The sequence below is a fragment of the Geotrypetes seraphini genome, chromosome 5 (genome assembly GCF_902459505.1).
Source record: "Geotrypetes seraphini chromosome 5, aGeoSer1.1, whole genome shotgun sequence".
In the NCBI taxonomy this organism is placed as follows: domain Eukaryota; kingdom Metazoa; phylum Chordata; class Amphibia; order Gymnophiona; family Dermophiidae; genus Geotrypetes; species Geotrypetes seraphini.
The window spans coordinates 176,741,805-176,754,563 of record NC_047088.1 but is presented as its reverse complement, the minus strand read 5'-3'; the positions used below and the strand labels follow the sequence as shown (position 1 = coordinate 176,754,563).

General features: G+C 38.6%; 1 protein-coding gene across 1 annotated transcript in view; it reads right to left on the bottom strand.

Annotated features, from left to right (window-relative positions):
• Window positions 1–12,759, bottom strand: part of DNAH7 (dynein axonemal heavy chain 7) — a 707,015-nt gene that overhangs the window by 129,050 nt on the left and 565,206 nt on the right. The window contains exon 51 of the mRNA XM_033944671.1: window positions 7,389–7,565. Within this exon, the coding sequence (XP_033800562.1) occupies window positions 7,389–7,565 (177 nt within the window). The remainder of the gene's footprint in view (window positions 1–7,388; window positions 7,566–12,759) is intronic.

Sequence of the window (12,759 nt, the reverse complement as noted above, 5' to 3'; positions counted from 1 at the left end):
AAATGGTCAATCTACCCACTACACATCTTCTTAAAATAATTTCCAACCATCAAATGACAACTTCTCCGACAGATCCTATTCCATCGATATTCTTAAAAAATCTCTTCCATCTCTCTAACTCTTCATACACTCAGTGGTGATATCAAGCCTTCAGAAAGGCCATTTTCTGGACCAATGGAAACTAACATATTTAAGGCCAAAATGAAAAAACAGATCACTTGAAATCACCGATCCAAGCAATTATTGACCAATTGCCAACATTCCCTACATATCTAAAATAGTGGAAGCCACAGTGCACAAACAATTGCAAGATTTTGTAAATAAAACCACCCTCATCACATGGCTTTCCGTAACACCATAGTAAATAAACTGCATTACTTGGTATAACAACATATATTCATAAGTCAATGGGTTGGTTTAAGAACATTCTAATGATTTCATTACACCTATCTTCTGTGTTTGATACAGCAGATCACTCACTCTTGCTCTCTCGGCTACAGGAAATAAGTATCTCAGTGTTAGTTTTAGACTAGTTCACTTCATATTTTCAAGATAGGAGAAATATAGTGATAATGGGGGATATAGAATCTAAATCTTTTGGAACAGGAGTAGGCCTTTCACAAGGATGTATTATATCACCCATTCTATTCAATATTTTTAGCACCACTTTTGACATTGGCACAATCACTAGAATTCACCATGTTTGTATATGCAGATGATATTCAGATACTATATACTTTAGAAACTGGTTCTATTCAAGAAACTGACATTCTAAATGAAAATTTGAATCATAATATGAATTGGCTACATAATCAAAAACTAAAAGTAAATCCAGAAAAGTCAACATCTATGATTTTTACCCCATGTGACCAAATAATTTTACCGTCACAGATAAAACTGGGAAATACACCGATTCTGCTAGTAACAAGTACCAAAATTCAAGGAGTAATTCTAGATCCAAAATTAAAATATCATTCACAAATTTCTAAAGTAGTCAAGAATTCATTCTATAAACTGCGTTTGATCAGATTGATTTGCTCATTCCTGTTCCCGGAAGCACTGAACATTCTAGTTCATTCATTGGTGATCCAACAACTTGACTACTGTAATTCTTTATATGCCGGTCTGTCAGAAAGATATAAATAAACTCCAGGTTATACAGAATACGGCTATTAGATTAATTCACAATATACGTAAATTTGATCACATCACTCATAAGAACATAATAACATAAGCAGTGCCTCTGCTGGGTCAGACCAGAGGTCCATCGTGCCTAGCAGTCCGCTCATGCGGCGACCCATCAGGTCCAGGACCTGCATAGTAATCCTCTATCTATACTCTTCTATCCCCTTTTCCTTCAGGAAATTATCTAATCCTTTCTTGAACCCTAATACTTTATTCTGTCCTATCACACCCTCTGGAAGTGCATTTTAGGTGTCCACCACACTTTGGGTGAAGAAGAACTTCCTAGCATTGGTTCTGAATCTGTCCCCTCTTAATTTTTCTGAATGCCCTCTCGTTCTTGTAGTTCTTGAAAGTTTGAAGAATCTGTCCCTCTCCACTTTCGCTATGCCCTTCATGATCTTGTAAGTCTCTATCATGTCCCCTCTAAGTCTCTGTTTTTCTAGGGAAAAGAGCCCCAATTTCTCCAATCTTTCAGCGTATGAAAGGTTTTCCATACCTTTTATCACTGGCTCCTAGTTAAACATCATATCTATATATTTATAAAATCGGAGGTATGTATGTGTGTATGTATGTATGTGTGTGTGTGTGTATGTGCCGCGATCACGCAAAAACGGCTTGACCGATTTTAATGAAACTTGGTATGCAGATCCCTCACTACCTGGGGTGATATGTCCTGGGGGTCTCGCGGCCCACCTGCACACGTGGGCCGAGCTACAAACATAAAATCGGATTTCACCCATTCATGTCAATGGAAAAAATGGAAAAAGCTGCCATTCTCACAGTAATTCCAACTACCTGGGATGATATGTTCTGGGGGTCTCGCGGCCCACCTGCACACGTGGGCGGAGCTACAAACAGAACATCAGATTTCACCCATTCATGTCAATGGAAAAAATGTAAAAAGCTGCCATTCTCACAGTAATTCAAAAACAGCTTGACCGATTTGAACGAAACTTGGTATGCAGATCCCTCACTACCTGGGGTGATATGTTCTGGGGGTCTCGCGGCCCACCTGCACACGTGGGCTGAGCTACAAACATAAAATCGGATTTCACCCATTCATGTCAATGGAAAAAATGGAAAAAGCTGCCATTCTCACTGTAATTCAAAACCGGCTTGACCGATTTGAACTAAACTTGGTATGCAGATCCCTCTCTACCTGGGGTGATATGTTCTGGGGGTCTCGCAGCCCACCTGCACACGTGGGCGGAGCTATAAACAGAAATTCACATTTCACTCATTCATGTCAATGGAAAAAATGGAAAAAGCTGCCATTCTCACAGTAATTCAAAAACGACTTGACCGATTTGAACGTAACTTGGTATGCAGATCCCTCACTACCTGGGGTGATATGTTCTGGGGGTCTCGCAGCCCACCTGCACACGTGGGCGGAGCTACAAACATAAAATCTTATTTCACCCATTCATGTCAATGGAAAAAATGTAAACAGCTGCCATTCTCACAGTAATTCCAACTATAAAACACTTTCTATGACACTATAACCACTAGGGACATCGTTTCTATTCTACCACGGACACCATACATATAGAGTTTGTATGTTCTAACTGTGTTTGTAACTGTTTCCTTCATGCACCCCAGTTCATAATGTTATTACATTACATGAGTACTCACATATCCTGAACTAGGAACACAGGTTCCATTCTGAACCGGGAACAAACTGCATGGAGTTTCTTTTCAACCTGAGTTTCCACATATTGAGTTGTTTAAATCAATACTGAAACTTTTGGATGCCACTTATTCCACCAGATCTTCCTTTTCAGTTTAAGAGAATGCAAATTCCAGTGAGACTTGCATTCTCTATCACAATCAACAAATCACAGGGACAGACTATTACATACTGTGGAGTGGATTTAAGATCCCCCTGTTTTTCCCATGGACAACTCTATGTTGCTTGATCAAGGGTGGGTTCACCCAAGAATTTATATGTTCTTGCTCCTGGAGGTGAAACTAAAATTGTTGTTTATAATCAAGTTTTGTGTTAGTTGTATTGTTTTCATTTTGTCAAATATTTCACATTATAATTTGATTATTGTACTTTTTATAAAGCTGTAAAAAAATAATTTCATTCACCACTATAAAGTATCTTTATTTCAATCCATTTACTGTGTTATTGCTATAATTAAATACCCGTGCAACGCCGGAGCATCAGCTAGTTACATATAAAATTCTTCCGATAACATTCAAGGTCCTAACCACAGAAAAGCTGCCTTATCTTGTGCATTTGCTAAGCCCATACATGTTTACCGTATCCTATAATGGCACCTAGACAGCCAGATTCTGTTATAGAATATTAGCGTAACCTGGTATTGGCAGGTTTTACATTTAGGTGCTCATAGATACACCAGCCACACACAGACTATAGCACCTGGGTGTATCCAAATGAGACAAGAGTGTAACATAATTGTATTCTGTAACTTATGAGCATAAGTGGCAGCCCCTCCCATGCCCCACCCAGGAAATAAGGCTATGCCACTTGGGTGTGCGCTTACAGAATAATGCTTAGGTGTTTTGCTGCCACCTACAAAAAATATCATCAATGTCTTTTTTCATATCAGACCACCTACAAAAAATATCGTCGTCTCTTTTCATATCAGGCGGCCCTTTGGGATAGAGCAGTGGTCTCAAACTCGTGGCTTGGGGACCACATGCAGTCCGCCAGGTACTATTTTGAGGCCCTCGGTATGTTTATCATAATCACAAAAGTAAAATAAAACAGTTTCTTGATCATATGTCTCTTTAGCTATAAATTACATTATTATTATTAAGACTTAGCCAAAAGGAAAGCTATAAAGAGTTTGACCTCATGCAAAATAGTCATTTGTTTAAATAAGACAGTACCTTTTTTTCTGAGGCCTTCCAAGTACCTACAAATCCAAAATTTGGCCCTGCAAAGAGTTTGAGTTTGAGACCACTGGGATACAGATTTTAAACCATTGCTATTAAGTTCTGTGTCATACTGCCATTTTAGGAAGCAATTGAACAAGATGAAAGAGGGGAAACAAAACAACAGACTCAAAAGCACAAAACCTGAGTGGAATTGTCCCAATCAGAATGGTGAGCACCAAAAAAGTGTCCTTCAACTCATCTGAAACATACGCATGCCTTTATTTTTCCAAAATATCATGTATACATCTAATGACTCAACGACCCGACATGCACATGTTTTGGCATGTTGGGTCTTTGAGTCATTGGATGTATACATGATATTTTGGAAAAATAAAGGCATTTGTACGTTTCAGATGAGTTGAAGGACACTTTTTTGGTACTCACCTTTCTGGTTAGGAAGCAATTGAAGACATATTTGTTTAACAATTAATTAATTTCTGATATAATCTTTTTATATGTTTTTTAATTTTGTTAACCACATAGAACTTACTGGTAGTGCGGTATAAAAATTGTTAATTATGTTATGTTATGTACATGTGTAAATGTAGATTTACCCATGGATCCTCAAGTGGTGTGTAAATGTGGGTATCCTATTGAACTGGTCTTTAAATTCTTATGTAATTTTAATAAACAATTTCTTTGATTTTTATTGTTTACCTTTTGTGTAAGAGAGTTAGGAAAGAAAAAAGATGTAAGCTGAATTAAATTTAGGCTCTCTTTTACTAAGGTGCGCTAACCACTTAGCGCGCGCTAATCGATTTAGTGCACGCTAAATGCTAACGCATGCATGTTATTCTATGGATGAGTTAGCGTTTAGCGTGTGCTAATTCAATTAGCGTGCGCTAATAGGTTAGCGCACCTTAGTAAAAGAGGGGGTTAATGATGAGTGAGAAAAATGGCATCCTATAAGGTTACCAAAAAAGACTGTCGTTTGAGCCAGAAAACCATATAAATACAAGGAAATTAAGTAAAGAGATTATTATAAGGATTTCAAGTGTTCGCTGTTATCTTGTCAATTGAACAAGTCATGGCATATAACTGGCTTGCGAACTACCACCAGTCCTTTAATCTCCTAATTTTACATTTACTTTTTACTTTTTTCTTTGCAATATGTCATACTATACTAGTGCTTCAATAATAACATTATTTTGTTAACATTATAATACTTAGCTCGGGTATAGATGTTTAGCCCGGCCAGCTGGAAACAATGACACGATGGAAAGTAAAAAGGAAAAGTAAAATTAGGAGATTAAAGGACCGGTGATAGTTCGCAAGCCAGTTATATGCCGTGACTTGTTCAATTCGCAAGAGATCCTTATAATAATCTCTTTACTTAATTTCCTTGTATTTATATGGTTTTCTGGCTCAAATGTCAGCCTTTTTTGAATGATTTTGGTGTGTTCCACAAGTATTTATTAAGGATTATCAGTATCCTATAAGGTAAGCCAGTTTAAAAACACCTCAGTGTAAATACCTCTAGTGAAAAATGTTTTCCAAATATTACAATTGCCATTCACAATTATCAAATAGGAGATGGCGAGATTTGAACTACAATATAAAAAAAAAGTGTTGTGTATTTGATTCAATGCCCTTGCTCACTGTACTATATAAAAAGTACAGTGAGAGCAATACATGTTAGGATTATTGAACATCTCAGCAAAGTGCATAATAAGCATGTCACGGATACACCCTTAGTCAACCATTAGATGCAACACAATCATTTTATTAACTGATCTTAAATTTACTGTACTGGATATCTCGTGTGAACAAACAGTGTTGGAAATATCATTTTAATACAGATAGTCCATTTGGACAATAAGGAGATTAATTGGTGGATCTTTTTGAAGTAATTTTTTGAGAATGATATATCTTTTTGAATTATATTTTTTTTCAATGAATGCCTGAGAAACTATATTGTGGTTTGCATCAACAATTCAAAATGGAATTCTTTTTCTGAATAAAGTATAATGGCTGGTTTTTTGTTTTTTTTTGCAGTGTATTTTCTCAAGTTACATTTTTGTACATTACAGAACATTTTTCTCCGACATCTCTCAAAAAAGGTGATGGCAGGATTTGAACCCAAGCTAAGTATACTGTATTTCTAACTTGTGGATACCAGCAACTTTATTGCTTTTTGCTGTCTAAATTTTTGTATTTTTGAATTGAACTCTTTGAATACATATTGATTAGATTTTATTTGAGTCTACGGAAAACTCACCATTTAATTTTGTACTCATTTTGCACTTTCATACTAAACAGGGGCTCTTGAGCAAAGTTGTTAAGACTGAGGACCCTCTACCCTCTACACACATTTAAGACAAGTTGTTATATATATATATATATATATATTTTTAGCAAATTAAGTTTGCCGCAGCCTCTTACTTTGAAATATTTTTCTACATACTTCATCTATTTATCTTTTTATCCCAGGTTTGTTTGTATATATTGGGTTTGATTTGGCATCTTTGCCCACTGTACTATGTAGGAAGTATATCCGGTACTTCACAAACAATGTTTGATATTTGGTAATGGAACAATGAGATATTTGGCAATGAATAATGAGAAAAGCTTGGTCCTTTAATAACATAATGAACGTAAGATTATCAGCTTTTGTACCGATATTATGTCAGAGTTATTTAAATGCCTTGGCATTTTGTAGCAGATATGGAAGCTACATTGAAGTCTACACTTAACAAGTCCCTTGAAATGGCTGTCTGAAGAAGAGCAATAAACTTCTCTTATATGTGAGGCACTTATTGAACATATGTTTTTGAAACTTTTTTCTTCTTTCGGAAATATACAATCAAAGACTTAAGGTCTTAGAAAGATGAGTTGTCTTCCCTGAAGCAATCTCTTGAAACATGGTCCATGTAGGACTCTCAATGCATAAGTTATAACAGTAATTAATGCTGAAGCACAAATAGAAAAGAAAAAATAAGAAAAAGAAAGATTCATGTGCAATGATTATATTATGAGCTGTTAGGAGTCAAGCTAACTTCTGTCTCTGGTTCTTCTCTGAACACATATTCAGCAAAAAAATATACTTTGTGAATGGCAATTGTTATATTTGGAAAACATATTGCACTAGAGGTGTTTACACCAAGGTGTTTTTAGGTGACTATTTTAGGATTACTTTTTGTATATACTGTAACTCCTATTTTTTCTCCCCATTTTCTTGGTGAGTAATCTTATAAGGTTAGACAGTTCTCAAATGTCATTAAAGGGTTAAAAAAAAAAATACTTTTCTGACTTGGCCTCAGGTATATCAGAAATTCATTTTGCACATTTTAATTTACCTGGTCATCAGCAAATTTGAGGAGTGCTGCCATGGGGTCAGATCCTGGCGACAGCACAAAAATCAGTGGGGCACAACAGTGACTATCAGAAAAGGCCTTAGAGAGATCAAATGGTGGTGGTTCAATAAACTGCCGACCCAATTTGTCAATTATATATTCCTGTACCACAGGAATAACCTAGAAATGTAGAGAAAAATTACATGTTATGAATTTGCTTGAATACTATGGGGGTAATAATCAAAAAAAAAAAAAAACATCTAAAAAGTGTCCTAAGTGGCTACTTGTACGATCAAAAAGCCTGATCGTCCAAGTATCCATAACCAAAGCTGGTTTTTAGATGTATCTAAAACCAACTTAGGCCTTTCCCCTACCTCTAAACACACAGAGAGAAAAGAAGTGTGTTTAGAGGAGGGGAAAGGGCGGGCAGTGGGCGGGAGGTGGGCTGACCTACATCTAACCGTACACCAGGTATAACCAATACAGTTTAGTCGGCACTTAGACCTTTTTCACTTAGACAAAATAAAACCAGGTGTAAGTGCCGAAAAAGGGGCCACTGAGCTGATGGTCACTGGCGCCATCAGTTCAGCGGCCCGGCAACCTAACCATCGCAGCAGGAGAGATCCTCATCTCCCCTACTGCGATGCCATCACTCTTCTACCCGAACTGCCGCGACCCGCAGCAATTCGGGTAGAGGAGTGATGGCATCGCGGTAGGGGAGATGAGGCATCTCTCCTGCCACGATGCATCACTCCCCCCCCAAACACAACATCGGGGCAAGAGGGAGCTACTGAAGTTGCCTTTGCTCTAACTTTTTGTGCAGTGGCTTGATCCTCCAGCATCATCCCAGCTCAAGCAAAGCATAAGGAGATACAGTCAGCTAGCCATGTAGAGATAGTTTTCTTGGTAACAGGGCCTCCAAGTATATTAGGATCAAAGGACAAGAACAGTTGAGTAGAAGTTCTATGAAGCTTGGTCTGATCTAAGCAAGAACATGTTTGCAGTCCAACGTGGAGTGCAGCTTCACCAGGGTGAGAGTGTGGTCTTGGAAAGAAGACAGGAAGAACTACAGACTGGTAGAGATGAAATTCCACAACAACCTTCAGGAGGAACTTCAGATGAGCATGAAGAACCACTCTATCATGGTAGAATGTTGTGTAAAGTGGATCTGATACAAGTGCTTGAAGTTCACTGACTCGACAGGCAGATGTGATGAAGACTAAGAATACTAGTTTCCAAGTGAGATGAAGATGCAAGTGGTTTAAAGGAAGGCTTCATCAGGGTTGAAAGTATAACATTAAGATCCCAAGCAACTGGAGGAGGCTTGTTAAGCAATTTGGTATGGAAAATAACTTTTATGAATCTGGAAACTAAAGGATGAGCTGATAAAGGTTTTTTTTTACACAGAAGGGTATGAAAAGTAATAGCACTGAGATGAACTCTGACTGAAGTAGTTTTGAGATCAGAGTCAGAGAGGTGTAAGAGGTAATCCAGAACCAATGATAAAGGACAAGTGATTGGATCTAACAAATTTAAATTACACCAGATTATGAAGCAAGCCAATTTACAACAATAATAACATAGTGTGGAAGGTTTTCTAGAAGCCTCAATGATGGCTGACACTAGTGTACTGAAAATGGAAAAGGAAAAGCATCTACCTCTTGGGAGATAGATACCCTGCTGTGAGCACTAAGGAATGTAGAATTCTTTTTTCTGTGTTAGCAACGTTGGAAAGGTTTGCAGTGTGCTGGGCTCCCATACACTGTAGGAATAGAGGGAACCCTAGATATCATGGCCAAGATGCTATACGTATCATGGTAGCTTGTTCTTGATGAAGTCTGAGTAGAGTCCTCCCAAGTAGAGGAATTGAAGGGAAAGCATAGAGGAATTTGTGTTGCCAGTCGAGGAGAAAGTAATCGGTCTTCGGACGATTGGGAGTGTAAATTCTGGAACAAATGACAGGAAGCTTGTGATTGTTGGGGAATGCAAAGAGATCCATTTGTGGATGCACCACTTAAAGCCGCTTGGAGTCTTGGACATTGAGGGGAACACCACCGATGCAACGTCAAAGAATTCAATGGTTTGGGAGGGTCGAGTAAATGTTAAGCCAAAAATGGATCAATGCTCCCAGTCTGAAAACAGGCTGAGAGGAGCCCGAAGGCCCCAAACAAAAATTTGGTTAAAATTGAAAATAATTTTAACTCAAAAGAAAGAAAATACAATATAAAGGTAAATAATGAAGAAAAAATAGAATGTGAAAACTAAGAACTGATGGTCCTGTGAGCTGATGTTGAGCGGGAAGGGACCAGTGCATGTGCTAAGGGCAGTCTTGAGACTTTGAAAATTTTTAAAATGACAGTGCACTGTAATACTGTCTGTATCGGGTTCCATGGATGATGTCACCCACATGTGAGAATATGCTGCTTGCTTGTCCTGGGATAAACAATTATATCCTCAATCATTTGTTTCATGTCCTGATTGAAATCAGCAGTTTGTATAAGAACATAAGAATAGCCACACTGGGTAGACCAATGGTCCATATAGCAGTACTCTTCTTCCAGAAGTGGCCAATCCAGTTCACAAGTACCTTGCAATATCCCAAATACAGTAAAACCTCAGTTTGCGAGCATAATTCGTTCCGAAACCATGCTTGTAATCCAAAACACTCATATATCAAAGCGAATTTCCCCATAAGAAATAATGGAAACTCAGAAAATTTGTTCCATAATCCAAAAACTTTAATAAAAAATACTGTTTGTACTTGTATTGCAAAACCTTGCTCGTTAGAACAGTCATTATACTCCTGCAGTGTCAGAGAGAGAAGAACCATCGGCTCAGTTGTGATGATGTGACACATGCATACTCGGTGTACTCGTATTGCAAGACCTTGCTCATTTAGAAGTCAGTACACTCCCGCAGCATCAGAGAGAGAAGAACCATTGGCTCAATTGTGATGATGTGATGTGTGTATACTATATGTACTTGTATTGCAAGACATTGCTTGTTTATCCAGTTAAAATTTAATAAAATGTTTTGCTTGTCTTGCAAAACACTTGCAATCCAAGGTTATACTGTAATTGCAAAATTCCAGGCTATCAATCCCCGAGACACAGTGGCTTTTCCCATTTCTATCTCAATAGCAGACTATGGATTTTTCCTCCATGAACTTCTCCAAATCTATTTTAAACCCAGTTATGTTAACTGCTGTTACCACATTTTCTGGTAAAGAGTACCAAAGCTTAACTATTCATTGAGTGAAAAAATATTTGCTCCTATTCATTTTAAAAATATTAGCATGAAACTTCACTGAGTGCTCCCTAATCTTAGTACTTTTTGAAAGAATAAACAATCGATTCTCATTTACCCCATTCAACACCACTCAGAATTTGGAAAATTTCTATCCCCCATCAGCTGTCTCTTTTCCAAGTTGAAAAGCCCTACCCTCTTAAGCTTTTCCTCATATGAGATGAGATCTATCCCCTTAATCATTTTAGTTGCCCTTCTTCAAACCTTTTCTAATTCTGCTATATCTTTTTTGAGATATGATGACCAGAATAGCAAAAATGTTCATGGTGAGGTTGCACCATGGAGCGATACAGAGGCATTTTAGTATCCTTTATCATTTTTTCTCACTTTCCTAATACAGTGGTACCTTGGTTTACAAGCATAATCCTTTCCAGGGTCATGCTCGTAATCCAAAATGCTCGTTTTGCAAAGCAAAGTTCCCCATAGGCTTTAATGCAAACTCAGAAGATTCGTTCCACAACCGAAGTTTGCAATGGTGGCCCAGGGGTGAGTACCTGCCTGCGGGTGCTTCACAGCGATTCAAAAGTGGTGCCTTCCTTGCCTCGGGGTCCCCATGCGGCTGCCCTCCTGCTTCGGCGATGCCTCTGCCGTCCGTCAGCGCTCTCCCGGCTCCCATCTAAACCGGCCGCCATCCTGAATGAGCATGCGCGACTTCACCTCTCTCCTCTCCTAAGTCAGACGCTGCCCCGACGACACGCTCACCACATAAAAGCATGCAGGACGTCCTTTGGAATGCCGAAATGGAGAGGGAAGAGCTCTGCTGGGGCCTTCCGGATCTCTTCAGTGACTGGAATTGGCAACATAGAAGACCACCTACATCGGATACAAGCCACCCCTGTAATCGCGTCGGAGATGCTCCTGCTGGAGGCGTCGCAAGCTAGCGGAGATGCCCCGTCCTCCTTGGGACTTGACATCAGTCTAAGCCCCAACATTAGGGCACCGCCCCCAGGTCCTCAGAGCACCAGTTCACCACGGAAGGAGCAGTCTGAAGGGACTCAGTTACTGTAACTCCAGCAGGCCGGAGAGAACGAAGAAGATGGAGCTGAGTTGGACACCATGTCTTTGGAAGGTTTCATGAACTCTGAAGCTGAGAGTCAACAAGAGGGCGTGAGGATCCAAGGAGATGACATGAAGGGAGAGAAGGGACCTGGAGGGATTTTTTTGCCTACTCTTTGCCTCCCGCTGGTACAGAAACCCCAGGAGGTAACTATATATGTGACCTTGTAGCTCCTCTGCCTACATTAATTAATCCCCGCTTTCAACAGCTGCAAGAAAACATGAAAGCTCAAGGATCAGATATTAAGAACTTACAAATAGAGGTTATAGATTCCAAAACTTCCTTAACAAATATCAACCAAGAAGTGGTTCTTTCTAAAAAGACTCAAGAAACTCTCATAAAGGACAATATCAACTTGAGAAGAAAATTAGAGTCATTAGAAAACTCATCACGTTCAAACAATATTAGATTGATTAACTTCCCTAGGAGTGCTTTGTACACTCCAAGGGAATTGGTGAAGAGGTACTTTCTTGAAGTTCTGGAAATTTCAGAGGAATTACTCCCCCCTTTATCTCAAGTGTATGATTTGCCAGGAAAATCACAACATCAGCAGCAAGTTATTGCTTCTGATATGAACGCAACAGCATTACTTGAACTTTCAGATACTGAAACAGTTTCTCCTGCTACATTATTATTGACGGTGGCTAGGGCCCCTGATAAAAACTGGGGCTCATGAAAAATTTCTTCAAACATATGCAGAAAAAAATTTCTAGATTTAGAAGTACAAATGTACCAGATTTAGCTAGGGATACCCAAAGAAGACAGAAGGAGTTTCTATTATTAAAACCTGGGGTTATGGCATTGGGGCTACTTTTTCCCTACGTTATCCATGTAAATGTGTGGCTCATTATTCTTTACAGAAATGTCTTTTTTGAACTTTTTTAGTTAACGACTTTCCTTTCAATGTCACAATTGGAGAAGGATAGATTTAAAACTGAATGCCCTATTTGTAGTGTATAAGAGGTGACTAATTCAATTGAATATCAACCTGATCATATATGCTATCTATTG